We start from the raw sequence: 22,902 nt of genomic DNA on the forward strand, positions 1-22,902 counted from the left end.
GGAAGCCCGCCCCTCCGCACCTTCCGTTTCTCGCTCCACCCCATGCCCCTTCCAGTTGATAGCCCATTTTATTTTATTAAACAAATTACAAAAACAGTTTACAACAAACAGTTACATTTACAGCTGCATACAAGAGACAGCAATTTTACAAGGGAGAGGAGCAGCAAAGCCAGGCCCCAAACCCTACCATTCAAACAGTTTACAGGGACATGAGGACAAACCTCAAATCCCAGTTTCACAAAAATATAAAGAGACAACAGCAGTGACAGTTGTACATTAGACAGTACTGTTAATCTCCTGGTTGTATTGATAGCCAGGGCTTTCCTGATTGGCCCAGGTTAACCACTCCAATCAAGGGTCACAGTCAATGAGATCCACCTGGTTCCAATCACTACACCTTCCTATTCATATACCTATCCAGATAACTTTTAAATGCTGTAATTGTACCAGCCTCCATCACTTCCTCTGGCAGCTCATTCCATACACACACCACCCTCTGCGTGGAACGGTTACCCCTCCGGTCCTTTTTAAATCTTTCCCCTGCACCTTAAAGTGATGCCCTCTAGCTTTGGACTCTGCCACCTGGAGAAAAGACCTTGGCTATTCACCTAATTCATGCCTCTCATGATTTATAAACCTCTGTAAGGTCACCCCTCAGCCTCCGATACTCCAGGGAAAATAGCCCCAGCCTATTCAGCCTCTCCCTGTAGCTAAAAACCTCCAGCCCCAGCAGGATCCTTGTAAATCTTTTCTGCGCCTCTTCAAGTTTAACAAGATTTTTCCTGTAGAGGCACGACCAGAATTGTACACAGTATTGCACAAGTTGCCTCACCAATGTCCTTTCCAAGCACTTTAAAGACAATGATGTCCTTTTGAAGTATTATCCCTGCTACAGCATAAGAACTGTGAAGTCAGTGAGCACACACAGTGGTGTGGTAATGATCAAACAGTCAGTTTCTGCACTGTTAATTGAAGGATGTCTGTTGGGCATTAATGATAACTCTTGTAACCTTCTTTGAAAAGCACTATGGGATCTCTTGTATCTACCTGGGAGGGTAGATAACGCCAATTTAACATCTCAGTAGAGAGTCAGAGCATCCCTCCTTCACTACTACACTGGACAGTCAGCCCTGACTGATGTGATGATGTCCGAGAGTGAGACTCAAACCCATAAGCCCCAGACTCAGTGGCATGAACTAAGGCTGACCCCCAGCAGTACACTCTCTTCAAATTCCTCACATCCTACCAATAAAAAGAAAGACTTGCATTTCCATAGTGCCTGTCATGAGATTAGGATGTCACACAGCACTTTATAGCCAATTGAATATTTCTGAAGTGTAGTCACTGTTGTAAAATAGGTAAAAGCACTAATGCTGGAGCAAGCGTACATGTACACGCGATTGTGAGTGTGTATGTGCGTGACATTGTGTGAATGAGATAGAATCTGACCACATGAGAGAGCTTGTGTGTGAGTTTTTGTGTGTGTGTGTGTGTGCGCATGCTAGCGAGTATGTGTTTGAGAGTGTATGAGGTGTGTGCATGTGACACTCTACTTGAATGGTGAAATCCCCAAATATGTGGATGTGGCAAGCATTTGAAATTCTGCAGTATGACCTTCACAGTCTTCAAATTTTCAGCTCTTGTTGTATCTTTGTGTCCTGCACACCCTCCCCTGCTTTCTTCACTGAGCTTCTCAGTTAACTCTGTCTGTCGTGGCAAGTGATCTTCAGGTGAACCTGAGCATGGCTGTTTGGAATTGGTAGCCCTCATTGCTGTGATTATTCATGGATGTTGCTGCTGAAATTTGACATTAGCAATAGCTATGGAACTGACAAATGGCATTGAACTGAGCCACGCACTGTTCTTGAGAAGCATTTTGCCCCAGAGAGCATGCAAAAAATGTAGTTGACTAATATAGGACATGGTAAGTCTGTTAGTAGCCTGTGTTGTTCTACTATTTAAGTTTATTCAACTGCTTTAAAATTCTAATTAGATTTCTCAATGATGTTTCTTGGGGGTCCATAAAGAGTTAGAAGTGATGGTTATTAATACAGTGAGACCATTTACAGCTCTTCCATGCACTGCTATGTGAATTCCAAGAATTAAAAAGCGTAACCCAGAAAACGATGCTCCCTGATGTGCACTCCAGATTCTGCAGTGGAGCCTACTCAAAAATTCAAGCTGACGTCAATGGTGTCCACACGGGGACCGCTTTTTAAAAAGAAACAATTGAGAGCCAACAGGTTTGGAGTTTGAGACAGCTGCTTTTAAATCAAGCAAAGGGCTGTGAGGAACTTGGCTGATATGCTGCATGTATACCGCAAAGTGATTTGATGGCTGAAGTTCTTAGCATTTGAAACTGAAATATTGCTCTTTCAATACCAAAAGGTTATGACTCCATTTTGACATAAATGAAAGATTTGTGCAGGATAATGGCAAGCGATTATTAAACGAGAGCCACCATTCTAGGTCAGAGAGGACATAAAACACAAGAAATTTAAAACACGATCTCTTTGCATTTCTCATTTTCTTTATGTAGATCACCCATTCTTCCCCCTCACTGTCTTTTACATCCAACCCACTTCCCTGAGAGGAGATATTTCTGATCAGAATACATGGTCTACACGGCTTTTTTTTTTAGATTTTATGAAATAAACATTAGAGATTGAAAGAAAGTACTTGAACTGACTTGTCAGTTTCAGCTTATTGCTGTTCCAGTATGTGCAGATTCAGCATCTTTCACAGATCTTGATACTGATCTGAAGGCAGCACATGACTTGTATTTAATGAAGCAACAAATTTTCTTCAATCATTTAGTGAGTAGATTAGAATACAGTCACAAAAGCTACTGAGGTTGATGCTTCTTCTGTGCTGACTTCAGCCAGGTTGGATTTGGGAGGTGTGACACATGGGCTTAGTGCTCCGTAGATCGGCAGCATAAATCAGCCCAGGCTGATGAATATCAAGCAATCCCATTGGAAGTGGATACTTAACTCAATACATGAACAGACTGATATCCTGGACTAGTTTCAACTATCTCGGTGGATCTGAGAGGTATTTTCCAGATCTTTCTCCTGCAAGTTCTTTTCCCGAGGTTTGGAGAGTCCAAAACGAGGGGGCATATTTTTAAGGTGAGTGGAGAAAGATTTAAAAGAGACCTGAGGGGCAACTTGTTCACACAGAGGGTGGTGCATATGTGGAATGAATTGCCAAAAGAAGTAGTAGATGCAAGTACAGTTACAACATTTAAAAGCCATTTAGATGGGTACATGAATAGAAAAGGTTTAGACGGATATGCAGGCAAATGGGACAAGTTTACTTTGGAAACCTGGTTGGCATGGACAAGTTGGACTGAAGGGTCTATTTCTGTGCTTGTATGATTCGATAAGTTGAACTGGGTTTTTAATCTGTTGGTTCTTTTATCAGAGATCACATGGCTTTCATAAGTAGACAGTACACTATGGCACTAGCTGGATAAATTAGAACATCTTTTTCCAGCTCTCGTTCATGTATGAGTGAATACATGTGTGTCATCAGAATTAGATTCAGTCCTAATATCTCTCTGGTCAAGACACATTGTGGTACAAATGTACATAATGGTCTGAGGTTGATGTACCACAGGTAGCCATGGAGCCGTACTCTTGGGGGGAAGAAATCAGTCCCTTCAAGTCAAGGAGCTGAAAGGTGAGAAATGGGTAGGTAGAGGAAGGGAAGTTTAGCAGTGATTTGAATCTGAAGAATTTCTTATACTGGGATTGTATCGTGTTGCAAACAACAATTTCTTGTTTGACATGAAATGTTCTAACTTTACTTGGGGCATAAAAACTACAGTTACATTTAGATTAGATTAGATTAGATTACTTACAGCATGGAAACAGGCCCTTCATACTGAATAAGTGAGAGACTGAATTTGCTACAACGTTTGGACTTTTAAGTGGTTATTTGATAATCAACTTCAAACCCAACTCCTTTCCAACATTCAGCATTTCAAGTCATCAAATCACTGCGTTGATTGAATCTTCATTGGCTGACAGGGAGATTTGAACTGGAAACTGACCATTTCGGGCTGGGAGGTGAATGAATGTCTCAATATTCCAAAAGGTTAGATCGAGATCTCCCTGTCTGCTGAATGGTTAGGATGTGTTTTCTGCTCATACTATGTTCGGGACCAGAAAGTCATGTTCAGCAAAAGGAATTGGTCTCACCAGAGGGTTACAATTGACTTCTGTATCCATGACGTAGTGAGGAGTAGTCACCACCAATCGTCTCCCTAATTGCTTTCAGCCAGCATTAATAAGTGCCACAGACATGTCAACATGAGGTGGAGCTGAAGGATTGGACTATGATGTCTGTCATGGTTGAGCCTACATTCTAACCCATATGAAGAGTGGTCCCTTGGACAAGTTACTGCAGAGCTCTCTGGAAAATTGAGCCCCATCCCAGTAAGAGTCCCAGGAGTGGGGAAACCTGACTGGTAATAGTTTTACTCAAGATTAGAATAGTGCTGGAAAAGCATAGCAGCTTGGGTAGCGTCCGAGGAGCAGGAAAGTTAATGTTTCGGGCAAAAGCTCTTTAAGATTTTCACTTCTGTTGTGGCAAAGTCTTAGAGAGAATTGTAAGGGATAGGACTTATGCACATCTGGATAGGAATAATGTGATCAAGGATAGTCAGCATGGTTTTGTGAAGGGCAAGTCGTGCCTCACAAACCTTATTGAATCCTTTGAAAAGGTGACGAAGGAGGTTGATGAGGGCAAAGCGGTAGATGTGGTATATATGGATTTTAGTAAGGCGTTTGATAAGGTTCCCCATGGTAGGCTACTGCAGAAAATACGGAGATATGGCATTGAGGGTGAGTTGGAGGTTTGGATTAGGAATTGGCTGGATGGAAGAAGACAGAGGGTAGTAGTTGATGGCAAAGTTTCTTCATGGAGTGCCGTCACTAGCGGTGTTCCGCAAGGATCTGTTTTGGGACCATTGCTGTTTGTCATTTTTATAAATGACCTGGAAGAGGGGTTAGAAGGTTGGGTGAGCAAGTTTGCGGATGATACGAAAGTCGGAGGAGTTGCTGACAGTGAGGAAGCATGTGGCAGGTTACAGCAGGATATAGAGAAGCTGCAGAGCTGGGCAGAAAGGTGGCAAATGGAATACAATGTAGCTAAGTGTGAGGTGATTCACTTTGGGAAGAATAACAAAAAGATGGGGTACTGGGCTAATGGTCGGAAACTTGGTAGTGTGGATGAGCAGAGGGATCTTGGTGTCCATGTACACAGATCTCTGAAAGTTGCCACCCAGGTAAATAGTGCGGTGAGGAAGGCATATGGCGTACTGGCTTTTATTGGTAGAGGAATTGAGTTCCGGAGTCCTGAGGTCATGATGCAGTTGTATAAGACTCTGGTACGACCGCATCTGGAATATTGTGTGCAGTTTTGGTCGCCATACTATAGGAAGGATGTGGAGGCATTGGAACGTAGGTTCTTCACTCAGCGAGTCGTAAGTTCATGGAATGCCCTGCCAGTAGCAGTGGTGGACTCTCCCTCTTTATGGGCATTTAAGCGGGCATTGGATAGGTATATGGAGGATAGTGGGTTAGTATAGGTTAGGTGGGCTTGGATCGGCGCAACATCGAGGGCCAAAGGGCCTGTACTGCGCTGTATTCTTCTATGTTCTATGTTCTAAGATTCCTGATGAAGGGCTTTTGCCCGAAATGTCAGTTTTCCTCTTCGGTTGCTGCCTGACCTGCTATGCTTTCCCAGCACGAGCATCTGCAGTACCCACTTTCGCCTGGTAATAGTTATACGGCAAAGAACGCTTTTTTTTTGCACAGAGTGAGGAAAATACTCTGTATTTATTTGCAACCATCAAACATTTGCAAAATGTGTTACACTATCGCCAATGCAATACCTTTTTTTAAAGTGTGCACACTGCAGACACATACAGATAGCAATATAATAATGGGCAGATAACCTGCTTCATGATGTTGATGGAGGATTAAATATTGAGCAGGGCAGCATGGATAATTGCCCTACATTGTGACTCTTGCATCCATCTGAAAGGGTTTTGCATTTATGCCTCAATCTTTGGATTAGCACCTCATTTGAAAGACAGGGACCCTGACAGTACAGCACTTGCTCTGCACTGTATAGAATGTGGCCTTGGTTTTTGTAATCCAGTCCTGGTGTAGAAATAGAACCTAAAACCTTGTGATTCAACATTAATAGAATACTCAACTGAAGCACAGGTAACATGAACCAATGAGATAGGCCCCAGTGATAGGGCGATCCAATCAGCCAGCCCCTTAATTACTTTGAACCCCATCTTCACCTTGGTGACTATCCAGTACTGTAGATTTCCAAGGAAACTTCAACAAAAAAACATTTTACTTTTGCCTGGGAGGTGATGGTTAGAAAGACTGAAGAAGCCACCTCATTTCTTGGATGTGATAAAGGCAGTCCACCAATCAGTTAGTCAGCCAAATGGGGAATAAACCCTTGGGTCAGAGACTTCCTTTAATAAGATGTTAGGCATGTTGGCTTTTAAATCAGACTGCTGTCATCAAGGCATGCAGATGTCTCATGGCAATAGGTAAAAGCTGAACAGATGGGTTCTTCTGCAGGGTCCTGGTTGATATTTATCCCTCACCCAGCAGTTACCACTTTTGCAGTTTGTGGTCTTTCACTATCTGCTGAGGTGGTATTGTCAATGGACTTAATCGAGAGGATGAGGACTGTGCTGTGGGGGTCATGGGTTCACACCCCATGAGAGCAGCTGGGAGAATTTGACTTCTTTGATTTTCAAAAGAAAATTGGGAATTAAAAGCTTGCCACAGAAATGGAGATCATGGAAATATTGTTGCAAAGACCCAATTTGTTCATTCATGTCCTTGAGGGAAGGCCATCTGCCATCTTTACCAGGTCTGGCCGACAAAGTGACCCTAGACCCAAAATGAAACAGTTGACTCTTAAATGATCTCTCTCAAATGTAAGTCACTATGTTGTATCTAGTTATCCAGCACAGAAGAAGCTCTTTGACCAATCAAGTCTACCCCAAAACTATCTGCACTAGTTTCCAGAACTAGGCCCAGAGCCTTGAATGTTATGTCACCTCAAGTGCCCATCCACATACCCCAAAAAGACTGAGATCTCATAACTCCACCACCCTCCAAACAATGCATTCCACACTCCCATCACATTCCAAGTGAAAAACCCTTCTCCAAATTCCCTCCAAGTCTTATGTCCTTCACCCCAAAACTATGCTTCCCCCAGGAATGGCTGCCTCCTATCCAACTTGTCCATGCCCCTCATAATTTTGTACACCTCAATCAGGTCCCCCTCAATCTTCTCTGCTTTAAAGAATGACCTGAGCCCATCCAACCTGTCTTCATAGTTAAACTGCTCCAACCCAGATAACATCCAGGTGAATGTCCTCTACACCCCCTCCAGCGCAGTGGTATAACTCTTCCAATGTGGAGACCAGAACTTCTACGGTACTCCAGCTGTGGCCAAACCAAAGTTTTGTATAGCAAATGCAGCAATACCCAGACAATAGCGAGTTCTGTGTTGACAAGTGGCAATTAATTTCCTTGCCACACAAATGTCAGACTATAGCCATCTCCAACAACAAAGAATCTAATTGTCACCCCTTGATATTCAGTGATACTACCATCACTGATTCCTCCCACATTAAACGTCATGAGGGTTACCATTAACATGGAACTAAACTGGGCTGGCCATATAATACAAGAACAGGTCAGAGGGTAAGAATCCTGTAGTGAGTAACTCACCTCCCAACTCCCCAAAGCCTGTCCACCATCTACAAGGCGCAAGTCAGGAATGTGATGGAATTCTCCCCACTTGCCTGGATGGGTGCAGCTCCAACAACACTCAATAAGTTTGACACCGTCCAGGGCAAAGGGGCCCAATGATTGGCCCTTCATCAACTATTTTAAATATGCACCAAACTACCACCAACTCACTGTAACAACAGTACAAGATGTACTGCAGAGGGCATGGATTTAAGGTGAGAGGGGAAAGATTTAAAAGGGACCTAAGGGGCAACCTTTTCACACAGAGGGTGATGCATGTCTGGAGTGAGTTGCCAGAGGAAGTGATAGAGACTGGTACAGTTACAACATTTAAAAGGCATCTGGATGGGTATATAAATAGGAAGGATTTAGAGGGATTTGGGCCAAGTGCTGGCAAATGGGACTAGATTAATTTAGGATATCTGGTTGGCATGAACAAGTTGAACCAAAGGGTCTGTTCCCATGCTGTACATCTCTATGACTCTAAATCACCAAGGCTTCTTCAACAGCACCATCCAAAACCACAATCTCTTCCATCTAGAAGGAAAAGAGAGTTAGTTACATAGGAACACCACCACCTGCAAGTTCATCTCTAAGCCACTCCTCATCCTGACATTTTTTCATGGTCGTTGGGTCCCCACTCTAACAGCACTTTGCATAAACTTACATCCGAAGAACTTTGGGGCTTTGGAAGGCAGCTCATCCTCACTTTTGAATTATGGGTATGGACAATAAAGGCTGGCTGAGCCAGCAACGTGCCCCTCCCCCATGCCCATGATTGAACAAACCGTATCGGCTGTTGTGCTTCTTAACGTTGCAAAAGTTATGTCATTCAAAAGTGCACGATTGGCTGTAACACGTGGGACATTCTCAGGCTGTGAAAAATGCGACATAAATGTAAGTCTTCGCTTTTTCTGTTAGTTGGATAGTTTGCATCCTAGCATATCTCTGTTTGCAGAATCAAGTGCTCTTTTCACCTCTCCATTTGTAATTTTGAGCACATTCTAAAACTTGTATCTGCCGTTCATAAGCTTCCTGGCCACTGCAGGTAACTTTTCCTCTCAAGTCACAGAATATTTACAGCATGGAAGAAAGCTATTCAGCCTATCGTGTCTGTACTGACCCTCTGAAGAGGCTTGTCATTTGCCTTTTCCCCACTGCCTTGCTAATTTTTCCTGTTCTGAATAGTCTCGATGGATAGTGCTTTAGGCTGAATTGTGGAGTGATTTACTCATATCTGTAGATTTAAAAAACCTTTAGTGGTGCAAACACTATTGTTGACATGCTAATGTTAGAGATTCTTACAGCTTTTGCTGAGATTTTCCCAGACAGTAACCTTTCGTTTGTAGCATGTTGCTGGCGTGGCGATAGCTGGGGCTGCTGTATGCCACTATGGAACAAATTAAATTGGTTATTTGTGGTTGATATCTGAACTTGCCAGTCAGACTTAATCATCATTTCAGTTGATTTGCTGTGTGTTTGCATTGTAATCCTGATGAGAAGCACTGACTTGAGACAGATTTACCTTTTGTACTCCCTGTCAAATGTACTCAGAAACATTCATAAACTTCTATTTGCTAAATCACAAGAAAAGAAGGAGCACTGTTGTATAAACAGTTGGGATGTGCTTTCCTTATTTTGGTAACTTCATGTTCAGTTCTGACCCCTTCTATTCAAGCCCTTTTGCTGTTTTTAATGAAGGACTTTTTTTTTCCCCTGCAGGTTTTGGCAGTTAGAAGAGGGCCAACCTGTTAGTTGTAGTGTATATACATAAATCTCTCTGGAATGTACCAGCAGGCATTTTCTAACATACCTCGTGCGTATAAACAGCTATTACAGTGTCTGTGCCTCTAGCCCATTACAGGGAAAAGTTTGTTCTGAGCGCTAGAGGAGAATTGCCGTGAATATGATTGTTTTGAAACATTGACAGCAATGTGCAAGCTGAAGAATCCATGTATCAAAGTGCTGTCCCTGTCTTTATTCCCCCTTCCCCTGAAGATTTACGCATGAAGGAGCTGAGCACTTGGCTGGTATGTTCTTTCCTTATTAATGTGAAATGTGGTTTTATTTGGAGCTGCCAGTATTTGGCACAGTGATTTTTAATGTGAACATTTCCAGCCAAGACTGATGGCATGTTATATCTTTTTATGAATATGAGGCATGCATCATTTTGATTGACTCCAAAATTATGCTTCTGTAAATGACAGTATCTCACAGGAAGGATAAGGCCGGCTTTTTTGCATTGTTTGCCTGTTTCTTTAATTGGATCAGAGGTTTATTCTGTTTCGTAGACATTGGACTCATTAGCAATATCCATAAAGGACAAATGCACAAGAAGGGAATCATTGCCAAACACTTCCAAATGTTATGATTTTTATAGAAAATAATACCCTGCATGTTGGGGATCTTAGCACTGAGACTTGAGAATTAGTGAATGAGAGAATTGGGAATATGCAAAGCTTGCTTTGAATATCTTTACATTCCTAGGCCCAGAATTTTCCCAATCTCATTTACACAAGTTTCTATGCTGACCTTGCTGAGGGATTTCTGTCTAAGTTCCCCGCAGAGCAGCAAGTGGAAACCAATGGGAAATGACTGCAGACACTGGGCTGGTCAAGGACAGACCTGAGGAAACTTGTCGAGCGGGGTTTCCCAAAGTGGAGGTTGGGACCCCAAGTGAGGTCGCAGAGCTGAAATCTTAGGGTCGCAGGGTCTGAGGCAGGAATGGTTGCCATTGAGCTGTGACCAAGTTGTGATAGCTCCCGCCTTGCCGCTCTCTAACAGGCCCCAGTTCTCCCAGCATTCCCCTGTTCTCGCTGAAGGCCCTGTAGCGTATGCCCATCTCGAGAGGTGCAGTCATAGTGGGAAAGGGTAAGGGAAGCACTGTCAGAGAGCACTATAAAATGTACAAGTATATGCCCTTCAACAGGGTCAATGCTGGAAGCTGTCTCTAAATGTATCATTTCCATTGTTAACTAAATTCCTTTCTCTGTTCTGGATGGGTTTTTCCATCAATCAATTTACATTTATCATTAGATTCTTAATTCCAGATATTTATTGAATTCAAATTCCACCAATTGGCTTGACAGGATTTGAACCTGTGACCCCAAAACCTTACCTGGGTCTCTGGATTAATAGGCATAATGCCACAATGCCATCATCTCTCATCTTGTTTGTGTGTGTAGGGGCCAGCACAATCAATGCTGTGTCCCACAGTCAAGTACGTTGTGAGTTAGAATGAGGATTTCCACCCCACTCCCTTCTCCAGGGGACCACACCATGGTTTGCTCGTTGGGTCCCCCATGTCCCACAGTTGGGTGAACACAGTACCAATGACAGAACAGTGAGGTCTTTAAAAGGGCATTAATTAAAGAGAAATCCTATCAAAGGGTCAGGCAAAAGGCTAATGTATGTGTGAAGATGATTATAATTCTTCTGGACTGTGGCAGATTTAAGGTACTAATTTTAATTTCGAATACAATCTGCGCAAATCCAAGCACTTAATTAGAGTGCTTAAAGTGCTCTACCTAAGCCTTTGTTCCAGTATATTTTATTATCTCACTGCAACAATTGTGTTACAGGACAATCTTTATTTTTCTCTGCTTTGTTGCTGCTAGTACCTTTGGGAATTAATTAAATGACACACTCACAATGTAGTCTGGCGATGAAATTTCTCTTGCACGAACTCCATTTAATGATGTTTCGAGCAGAATTTTGCTGAAATAATAGTCTGTTGTCTTGGCAACTTGAAGCAGGATAGGGGAGGCTGTATTAGCATTGTTCACGCTGTTTGTAATGAAGGTAAAACTAACTTGTGTATTTGATGCAGCCAGGGAATTAAATCGATTTCATAAATAGTGGATCAGGCCATCAGCTGTTTAAAGATGTGGGAGAGAAGTTTTAGATAAGTAGAGTCAGTTGTTTGTGAAAATCAGGCTGTTTGGCTATGCCTCTAGAGGAGGTGGGACTTGAACCTGGGCCTCCATGCCTAGAGGCAGGAACACTCTGATTGTGCCACAGGAGTCCCAAATTTAGATTTGTGTTGAATGATCATATTAACTTTCAGCCACGTCTCTGCAAGCATCCTTTTTACTTATTTATTAAAGGTGAATTTAAAATTTCTCGTTGCGTCAAATACTTTACTGCACTAATGTAAATGTTCAAGCGGAGTCGTCAACTGTCCCTCAATTTGAGGATGCTGTTTATTCAGAGTTGAGCTCCTGCCATGTCTTTGCAGGCGTTACTTCTGACCTGTATATCTTCAGGAACATAAGGGCAGGATATCCCAGGATTTAGTTGGATCTGCAGCGCAGAATTTGATTTGTTTTCAGTTCTTTTCTCCTGCTGCTCTGCCTCATAATTAAAATGCCGTGACTTAAATCCTGATGTAGCTGGCCGTACGAGTCATTGTTGTTTTGAACAATGAGCAGCAACCTGCTCTCAGTCATTAATGTCAATGCTGCTGTGCATTAAAGAAGGCTTCACTGTGTCTTTGAAGTGTTTTCTTTGTCCTTTCCCAGAACACAGGTCATTTGAGAGTTCAGAAAACATGACCTGACAGGGAGAGATGGTTTTTTTTTGGCCATCGGGATACAGCATTCAGACTATCAAAGAGAATTTTGCACTTTGACCTGAATGTTTATAGAGCTAGCTTCAATAAATACATTAGCTTTGGTTGAACAGTCCTCCCATTGAGTCTGGAGAATATGGTAGAGGCATTGCTTGTGGAATTTCTCAAGTGCTGTTCCGAATCACTAATATACAGTCCAGGTCTCATTGCAGTATAGTGTAGGATGCCTACTCATCACAGTATGGCTTCTGTTGGCTTATGAAGATCTTTTTTGGTCACACACTGCCTCCTGTGGTTATAGGAAGCTGAGTTGATCCCATGTTGGATCTCCTTGTGACTTTTTAGAACATCAAAGCATAAGAACTAGGAATGACAGCAGGCAAAGCAACCTCCCGATGCTTTGCCTCTGATATTTCCTTGGTGGGGGGGTCATCAGGGTTACAGTGGCTCAGTGGATAGCACTGTTGCCTCACAGTGTCAGGGACCCGGGTTCGATTCCACCCTTGGGTGACTGTCTGTGTGGAGTTGACATGTCTTCCCTGTGTATACGTGGGTTTCCTCTGGGTGCTCTGGTTTCCTCCAAGAGTCCAAAGATGTGCAGGTCAGGTGGATTGGCTGTAGAAGGTTGCCCCATAATGTCCAGGGATGTGAAATGCAGGATTATGGTAGTAAGATTGGGGCTGTGGTGGATCTGGATGGGATGCACTTTGGTGGGTTGTTGTGGAATTGATGGGCTGAATGGCCAGATTTCACATTTGCTGTCTTAACCATACAGCAGCTGAAGTGATTAATTCAGAATCGATTAACTTTGGGCAGGAGCCTCTTCTTTACCTGTCGATTGGCAGGACACAGAACACGGAAAAACCCTTCATTCCTGAAGCCAATTCCATCACTCAGTGAGATCAAACCTGATCCATTTGGCCTCCTTTGTTCCCTATCCTTTCATACTGTCACCAAAGAAAAGTCTTAAGCCCTCAAAACTGAAGTCTTGGTGAAATTGTTATTGCTTTGGTAACAGTATGTAAGGCACCACCACCAGCGAGTGACATTTTACACTGTCATTTTATTTTGCTCATCTAGAATCCTGTCCCATCATTTGCAGAAGGAGCCTGGATTGCTGTCTTTCAAAGGATGGTGCTGTCACGCACCAGAAAATGACTGAGCTCTCACCATGACAGCCAGCGGATAATTGAGTGATAATTATGTTTCAGTTGATTGTTTTGTTCCTGCAGTGGTCATCTCGAAGAACCTGTCCACGCCGTCGGAGGTGAATTCAGAGAAACAGATCATGCAGACCTCGGTGGAAAACATTTCGGAGCAACTCACCGTCCAGCGGGGCCGCAAGCCAGGCAGGAAGAGGAGCCGCGTGGGCCAGGCACCTTGTGTGCACAAACCAGAAATGCAGCACCCTGTCCCCTCGCTCACCAAGCCAGTGGAACCCTTAAAAATCCCAAAGAAGAGAGGCCCAAAGCCTGGGACCAAGGTAGCACCTCATCATCAGAGTGACAGCTGGCCTGCCACACCGCACTTCCATTCTGAATGTACCAAATATTTAATTTGAAAATAAAAAAGAATGGAAATCATCCACGGATACTGCCTGACCTGCTGTGATTTCCAGCATTTTTTGGTTTCACTAGATCCTAGCATCTGCAGTACATTGCTCCTAGATAGTTAATTTGATAGTTTTTATTTTGGAACATGTACCTGTCCTGTCCCTTTGCCACTGCCTCAGGTGCTTGCTACTTCTAATGCTAAGTCACTTCATGGAGTCAGTTGTGGCATTGATTACTCTTCAAGCTCATGTCTAACATCACTGTGTTCCTTTGTCTCCTTTATTGATTCCTGGGATGAGGGTGTCACTGGCTAGGCAGCATTTATTGCCCATCCCAAATTGCTCAGTGGGCAATTGAAAGTCAACCACATTGCTGTGGGTCTGGAGTCACATGTAGGCCAGACCAGGTAAGGACGGCAGTTTCCTTTCCTAAAGGACATTAGTGAACCAGATGAGTTTTGCCTGACAGTTGGCAATGGATTTACAGTGGTCATGAAATTCTTAATTCAGATATTTATTGAATTCAACTTCCACTATCTGCTGTGGTGGAATTGAAACCCAGGTCCCAAGAATATTTTCTGGATCGCTGGATTATCAGTCCAGCGATAATACCCCTAGGCCATCGACTCCCCTTGTCACCCAAGAATATCTGTTACAGTTACAAATTATAGGAGCCATTATAGGGGCTGGTACCTGGGCAGATAGTTGCAGATTGTAAGTGTGGGAGAGAATCTTGATCCTAATCTTTAGTCGTTGAGATGAGTTTTGAATTCATCTTCTCATGTAGAATGACCAATATATTTAAATATATGTGCATTTTAAAATTGTGCAATTTCAGCACTTTTAATGGATTGCAAAAGAATTTATTAAACTATTTTGAGTTGTCTAGAATTTTATTTTTGTCTTTGCAGTGAAGCAATTCTAATTAAGCGCCAAATGATTTGATCCCTAAATTGTTTTTCTGTTCTGTCAGCGGAAACCCCGTGCCCTACAGAATCCTGTGCCAACTTCCCCTACCTCGAGTACACCAGAACCAGACACGAGTACAGTTCCTCAAGATGCAGCCACTATCCCCAGTGCAGCCATTATGCAGTCTCCAACAGGTAAGCTGAAAGTGCCTTCAACATTAAGTCAAACTGATTCTGAATGCTGGCAGTACCCATTTGTTAAACTGAGTCTTCAAGATTACTAAAGTATTAATACCTACTGTTGCAATAGGAAGCTCAGAGAAACAGATCAATCTTGGAATACTTGTCCACAGATCCCTGAAGGTGACGGGACAGGTTTATAGGGCAGTTACAAAAATATACAAGACATTTGCCTTTATCAATGTGGTCTTGATTGTAAGGGCGGAGAGGTAAATACTCTCTATGGGTGGTGCGTTACTATTTAAAAAATAGAAAGAGGATGGTTATGTTGGAGCTGTATAGAACTTTGGTTAGGCCACAGCTGTAGCACTGTGTACAATTCTAATCACCACTTAATAGGAAGGATTGAATGCATTGCAGAGGAGATTCACCAGGATGTTATATTTCAGCTTTGCACAGAGGTCGGACAAGTTCATAGAATCCCTACAGTGTGGAAGCAGGTCATTCAGCACATCAAGTCCACACTGGCCCTCCAAAGAGCTTTCACCCTGCCCTACCCATGGCTAATACACCTAACCTACACATGCCTGGACACTATTTCCGCTGGCCAATCCACCCTAACCTGCAGATCTTTGGACTGTGGGGGGAAATCCACGCAGACAAGGGGAGAACATGCAAACTCCACACTGACAGTCACCCCAGGCTGGAATCGAACCTGGGTCCTTGGTACCATGAGGTAGCAGTGCCAACCACTGAGCCACCATGCCACATGGGTTGATAGAGATGTATAAGATTATGAGGGGCAAAAAAAGTGTAGATAGAAAGCAGCTGTTCCCCTTAAATGAAAGGAGCATAATTTTAAAGTCAAGCAGTTTAGAGGAGATTTTAGGAGAAGTTATTTCCCTCAGAGGGTGAGGGGGGGTTTGGAATGCACTGCCTGGGAGGGGAATTGAGACGGGAAACCTCACGACCTTTAAACAGTACATGAATAAGCAAATGAAGGGTCATAGCATTCAAGGCTATGGGCCTAGTGCTGGAAAGTGAGATTAGTGTAGGAAGGTTGGTGCAAACTCACAAGGTTGAAGGTCTTGTGCCCTGTGACTCTCCGACTCTTATGCAGAGCACTTTCAGGCCTGACAAACATTTTGCATTATCACACTGAGTGGCCTAGTTCATAGAGGGGGTGGGGAGGGGGGTTGATGATGCACATTGGGAACAATCCCTTGTCTCTGATGATCCTGTCCTGCAGTGCTTACCTATTTTGTCCGAAATGTGTTGAGCTTTGTATAGTATTGGTTGCCTATGACTTCTCTGTGAAGATGTGGAATGTAATGATCTATTTTCTGTATGTTTTGTTCAGTCTGTGTTTACTTGAACAAAAATGGCAATGCAGGGCCACACCTGGACAGAAAAAAGGTACAGCAACTTCCAGATCACTTTGGACCTGCTCGGGCTTCAGTCGTCCTGCAACAGGCTGTTCAAGCCTGCATCGATTGTGCATACAACCAGAAAATGGTGTTCTCCTTTCTGAAGCAAGGTCATGGTGGAGAGGTGATATCTGGTAAGTGAACCCCCGACACAAAAGTGTGATGCCATTGAAAGCTCTGCTTCCAGCCATCGCTCTTTTGACTCTGTACGCAACTCAGTTCCCCTAAAATAGTCTGGAAGGACAAGTGCTAAATTTGACTCCTTTCAGACATGGTGATAAATCCTCAGGACAGTTCTACACAACAGAGATTCGCATGGAATTGTCGTGAGGTCGTTTCCATTGGAAATGTCAGTATTGAGTGGCATACCACCACATCAACAAGCAATCATTGAGAGCCCAGGGTTTGGAATTCTGACATGTATTTAATTGCAGATTTTGCACTTTAGCACAGAACTCAAAGAGTTCATATTTAAAACAAACAAGCTATAAGTAACATTGAATTCTTCACACATATGTTGAAAACCTGTGGTTATTCCTGTTTTTTTTAATTCACTCAAGGGATGGGCATCACTGGCTGGGCCACCATTTACTGCCCATCCCTAATTGCCCAGAGGGCAGGAAAGAGTCAACTGCATTGCTGTGGGTCTGGAGTCACATATAGGCCAGACCAGCTTAGGGTGGCAAATTCCCTTGCTAAAGGACATTAGCAAACCAGATTGTTTCTTCGACAATGGGTTTCATGGTGATCTTTAGACCCTTAATTCCAGCTTCCTTATTGAATTCAAACTCCACCATCTGCAATAGCAGGATTTGAGCATCAGCTGAGATTTTAGATTAGTAGTCTAGTGATAATATCACTCTGCTGATAAACAGAATGTACCTCTTCCACAAGAACTAATAACCAATACATTGTGATGTTCCTTAGTTCAGTGAATTATTCTTAATTTCATCTCTTTCTCTTTTTTGTTTGCCTTGTTCTGTTTCCTTAGCCACATTTGACTGTGAACAGCACACGTTAAACCTGCCAGCTGTAAACAGTGTTGTCTACGCCCTGCGCTTTCTGGAGAAACTGTGTCACAGTCTGCGATGTGACAACCTCTTTGGGAATCAGCCTTTCAGTCAGATCAGTGCAGCTAATCACAGCACAACCGAGTATGGAAGTGACCGGTTCATGCCAGGTACAGCCTGCAAGAACGATCCCTTCAGGATTTTCCCAGCACGTTTTGATTAAGTTTCTCCCTGAAGGTATTTGTCCAAGTGCTGGAAATGTGACACATCTTTATTTTGTCCAAAAAAGCATTTTGCAAGATTCTATTTGATCAAAATTAAATATTAGAAGAGAAGTGAAGATAAGCGATCATCATTTCCAGCATATTAATTCAAAAATGCAGGGACCAAATCTGGTATCTCCTTGTTTCTATTACATAATTCCTTACTAAGTAACCACAGAGAAAATACTGCAGGTCTGGGATAGGATGCATGTGGCTCGGGAGAAGAGATGTGAAATTGTTCACTTGTTGACTTCCCTCCTGAGGAGGAGGCTTCTCATTGAGTGAGAGTTCATGGAAGAGAAGCCACAACAAAGCCAGCTCAAAAAAAGCAAAACGCTGTGGATGCTGGAAATTTGAAGTCAATGCAGGAAGTGCTAGAGAAACTCAGCAGGGCTGGCAGCATCTGTGGAGAGAATTAATACTTTTGAGTCCAATTCTTCAGAACTGAAGAGAGGTGGAAATGTGTTGGGTGTGCTGTGGGTCGGGAGATGGTGCAGTAGGGCTGGTCCAGCAAGTGAAAAGGAAAGGTTCAGGGAACTGCACGGCACAATTTTAGTAATTAGCTGTTCATCTTTCACCAGGAAAGACCGAATCAGCAGGAGCAGCTGTTCAGGGCCCAGGCAGAGGGACAAAAAGATACACACAAGATTCCCCACCATTCAGCGCACCTCTGTCACCCAAACTACCAAAAACCGATCGGCATCCTTCAGAAGGTAAGTTCTTGACTGGGTCTACTGTGCGTCTCATTGTTCTTCTTTAGAAATTTGTTTTGTCTCACCTTAGTAATATTGTGTGTGATTTCATGAAGCTAATTTTTCATGCCAAATGCAATTTTCCAGCTGAAACGTTTGTACTGGAAGATGTGCACCCAGGTCCCCTGGAACACCGGCTAGATCCCATGGATTCTGCCCTTAATTCTGTAAATTCGTCCAGCCTTCCTTGTCGGAATTCCAGGGATTTCCGAGCCTTTCGATCTCTGCATCACTCAATGAGCCTAACGCAAAGCAGTGCAGGAACCTTGCGACAGCTTAGTTCTGGAGGTAAGATGTTCTGTCCAGTTCTCCATGGCTCATTTCTCTGCTTGCTTTGCTGCTGATTCTATTTGCTGCTGCAGAAAACTAGCCACCAGGATACATGAACATCAACTAGCCACAAAAAGGCATGACCCACTCTCACTAGTATCCTTACATATAGATGAGGAAGGATACCACTTCGACTGGGACAACACATCCATCCTAGGACAAGCCAAACAGAGAGACCCATGAGAATTCCTAGAAGCATGGCATAACAACCGGAACTTTATCAGCAAACCAATTGACTTGGATCCCATTTACCACTGCCTGCGAAAAAGAACAGGAAATGACATCATCACATGAAATGATGTCACCGCAGGAAATGACATCACCAACCCAAGGAAACCTAAACACAAATAGAAAGTGGGCCAGGCCACCAATGCTTCATCCAGAGGCTGGCTGATGATGGTACCTAGTGTGGTGACGAAATGTTTGAAAACGAACCTTCCAGCTCGGCGAGCAAACCTAAATCCAGAACCTCAACCTGAGCTATAAACCTTCTGAAAACTCACTAAAATAATAAAACGTAGACAATTCCTCCAGTTCTTACCCCTTATGCCTCTCCATTCCCCTCTATCAATGCCCTCATACACCCTGTGCCAACTTAATATCAATATCCATCCACGACCCTTTCCCTCTTTGCTCTCCATGTCAACTCTTCTGCTTTTCCAAAAGTACTCACGCATGAGAAAACATAAAATTCTGTTACTTCAAGTTCTATAATATAGGTGACTGACACTTAATCAAGAAAAGCATTCTCATTTAAAAAAAATACATGCTGACCATTCTTGATAAATTTGACAAGTCTCTGACAGATGTGACATTTCTTGAAACCTTATTTAACAGTTCCAACTGCTTATGCACCTTTTACGCACAATCTTCTCTGCAGCTAAAAATCCTAAATGATACCTAGCTCTGACTCCAAAGGTATCCTCGGACCAAGTCTCCCGAAATACATCATCTCTGTTCAGGGCTACATGAATAGGTGGGAAACACACGCATCTACAAGTTCCCCTCCAAGTCACTCTCAATAAATGCAGGTCCAGTCAGCGAAGTCCACAGCCCATGATGAAATTAAAAAAAAACAGCAGTGGATTCTCTGAATGTGCTCCAGGAGGTGCTTTGTTATTGTGTTCACCTGCTCAAAGGGTTAATCTCAACCTAGTCACAGTAGAAGTGAAGTTGAATTGCAACAGTTTTCATACTATGTAGCACTGGGACTCTTCATCGAAAATGTGTCGTTTTCTGCAGAACGGCTTTGAGGAGAGGGTGAGGAGTCCCATATTCTAATCGCTTGTCATTTTGTGACCATTTCCTAGGCTCTGACAGGTTTATGGGAGCACGGGATCCGCCTCGTTTGATCAGCAGAGATCCAACCAGCTGGACTGTCGAGGACGTGATGCAGTTTGTTCGTGATGCAGACCCACAGTCTCTGGGCCCTCACGCAGACCTATTTCGAAAGCACGTATGTATGCAGCACTGTATTGGCACTTGGCCCTGCACTTAAACAGTTGCATGGTTCAGGAAATTGGCCATCTCTGGTCTGTAAGCTTTCAACTGAAGCCAAATCATGCTTGAACAAACACCAACATTGCAATAATAAAGCAAGTCAAATTTCAGAAGTGTCTTTGTTATTGTAGTGACCCATAAGTATCAAAATAGCATTTTTAATTAAAAAGTTCTTTTAAGTTATGTTTCCATTCTCCCTAGTCCTTTCATCCTTCCTCCCATTTTGATATTTTGATGTACATTTTAATTTATACATTTTCCTCCCTACCTAATTTATGGTTCTCTTTTATTAAAAAGTACGAAATCCGATTAAAGATTTTTGTCCAACCTTTCTGCTTCTCCCTGGTTTCCATGTTTAGACAGAGAAAAGATTTATTGCAAAGAGCTTTGTTGTAGCAGTACAATATCAGTGCGTCGTCAGATCAGTGAAGCGTGGTGTGTATCTGTGTCAAGTTACACTTTTTTTGAAGCCAGTTGATGAAAGAATCTTGATCCCAATCAGACAAATGTCTGCATGCTGCAATAAATTCAAAATCCAAAGATTTAGTATTGCCTGGAGAACATTAAAGGTGAATTTTTCATGGGAATTGTAGCTAAAGGCACTTATTTTTGAAAAAGATTACTTCAAACGTTTTTTTCATAGAACCCCTACAGTGCAGAAGGAGGCCATTCAGCCCATTGAATCCACACCGAAACTACAAAGAGCATCCCACACAACCCCAACCTTATTCCCCCAACCCCACATTTACCATGGCTAACCCACCTAAACCTGCACATCCCTGGACACTATAGGGCAATTTAGCATGGCCAATCCTCCTACCCTGCATAACCTTGGACAGTGGGAGGAGACAGGTGCACCTAGAAAAAGCCCATGCAGATAGGGGGAGAATGTGCAAACTTCACACAGACAGTCACCCAAGGCTGGAATCGAACTCTGTCCTCGTGCTGTGCGGCAGCAGTGCTAACCACTGAGCCACTCTGCTACCCAAAGGGACCCAAGCCAGGTCCAGCCAGTGAAGTCCAGATCCCATGAAGGAATTAGAAAAAACACTGGATTTTCTGGGTGTGTTGCAGGAAATGGGACCCAAGGGTGCTTAATTCTCCTGGAAACTTTGTTTGTGATCAGCCTGCTTTTCAGAATTACATGGCATTCCTCATCCATGGTCGTTAAGTAATAAAATAGTTTGAAATTGTGAAGTTTGGAATATCCTAGACTGTACCACATGAACCTTTCCATGCAGTGTATGTGATAAGGTCCTTATAAATAAGAACATAAGAACTAGGAGCAGGCTATTGAGACCCTCATGCCTGCTCCACTTAAAGCAATTGTGGCTGATCTCCTAGTGTCAGCCTCAGCTCCACCTTTCTGCCTGCTACCGTAACCCTTCAACTAATTACAGTGACTATTCTGCCCATCTCTTCCTTAAACATACACAATGTTGTGGTGTCACTATACTCTGGTGTAGTGAACTCCACAGATTCATGATTCCTTGGAATAATTGCTGTGAGGAGGAATGTTGTGATGTTGTTGCTCATGGTCATCCTGTTTCAAAGAGTCTACCAAGAATCATTAAGGTCTACAGCTCAGAAAAAGGCCCTTGGGCCATCAAGTCTGTTGCCATCTAACTACGCTAATCCCATTTTCTAGCACTTGGCACATAGCCTTGTGCACTTGTGATGCCAAAGCATACATTGAAATACTTCTTCAATGTTTTGAGGGTATTTACCTATCCCATCCTTACAGGCAGTGAGTTCCAGATTCTGACCAACATCTAGGTGAAGATGTTTTTCCTCATCCCCCGAATAAAACTGCACAAAAGCTGGTATCCTACTAAGTCACCCTTTATTTACATGTGCACAGTACATGGGCTCTGACTAGCCAGCTCAGAGCCAGTCCCTAGAATGAGAAGACCCCCTGAGACTCCTGTTTATATCTGTCAGCCAGGGCTCCCTGATTGACCCAGGTTAACAGGCCCAATCAGGGAACTCACGGTCAACGAGATTCACCTGGACAACCTCATTCCAATCAGGACATCCTCTGTATTCTCTGCCCTTTTCCTTAAATGCATGCCCCCCCCCCCCACAATCTTTCCATGAAGGGGAAAAGTTTCTCCCTGTCTACCCTATCTATACCCCTCATAATTTTATATTTCCACTGTAAATACTAAAGGCTCAGTGAGAGTGTTGAATATTTCATCATCTTTGGGTTCAGAAGATTTATGACACTTGAGAGTCAAATCTTCAAGTAAAAGTTTGTACATGAGGAGTACCTAGTTTTATAACAGCCTTCAGCTTAATCCCATATGCTGCCCTTGATTGCTAAATGTTGCCTTCTATGGACCCCATAAGCACTGCACACGGTTTCATCATCTTGTGCCTATTTCACTGGTTATGTAGCTGCCTCTGATTTATCAAAATCTGGCAAATAGGCTGATTTAAGGGATTATTTCTAATGCCATTAGACTCTACAGATGTAGTGGTTGTATTATTGAACTAAAGGCCCAGAGACCTGGAGCATTAATCGTAGGAGCATACATGTTAGGAGCAGGAGTACTTTGTACATCAAGCCTTCTGTACCACTTAGTACAATCATGGCCATTCTGATCAA

The 22,902-nt window shown here is 43.1% G+C and overlaps 1 protein-coding gene across 7 annotated transcripts in view; it reads left to right on the plus strand.

The window, feature by feature from the left end:
- The window catches only part of LOC122563483 (polycomb protein SCMH1-like), a 188,539-nt gene that overhangs the window by 163,839 nt on the left and 1,798 nt on the right, over positions 1 to 22,902 (plus strand). For all 7 annotated transcript variants that reach the window (XM_043717254.1, XM_043717253.1, XM_043717257.1 and 4 more), the window contains 7 exons: positions 13,605 to 13,855; positions 14,898 to 15,027; positions 16,373 to 16,573; positions 17,431 to 17,619; positions 18,294 to 18,425; positions 18,552 to 18,752; positions 20,105 to 20,250. In XM_043717254.1, coding sequence (XP_043573189.1) covers positions 13,605 to 13,855; positions 14,898 to 15,027; positions 16,373 to 16,573; positions 17,431 to 17,619; positions 18,294 to 18,425; positions 18,552 to 18,752; positions 20,105 to 20,250 — 1,250 coding nt within the window. The remainder of the gene's footprint in view (positions 1 to 13,604; positions 13,856 to 14,897; positions 15,028 to 16,372; positions 16,574 to 17,430; positions 17,620 to 18,293; positions 18,426 to 18,551; positions 18,753 to 20,104; positions 20,251 to 22,902) is intronic.

The sequence above is a fragment of the Chiloscyllium plagiosum genome, chromosome 27 (genome assembly GCF_004010195.1).
Source record: "Chiloscyllium plagiosum isolate BGI_BamShark_2017 chromosome 27, ASM401019v2, whole genome shotgun sequence".
NCBI classification, from domain to species: domain Eukaryota; kingdom Metazoa; phylum Chordata; class Chondrichthyes; order Orectolobiformes; family Hemiscylliidae; genus Chiloscyllium; species Chiloscyllium plagiosum.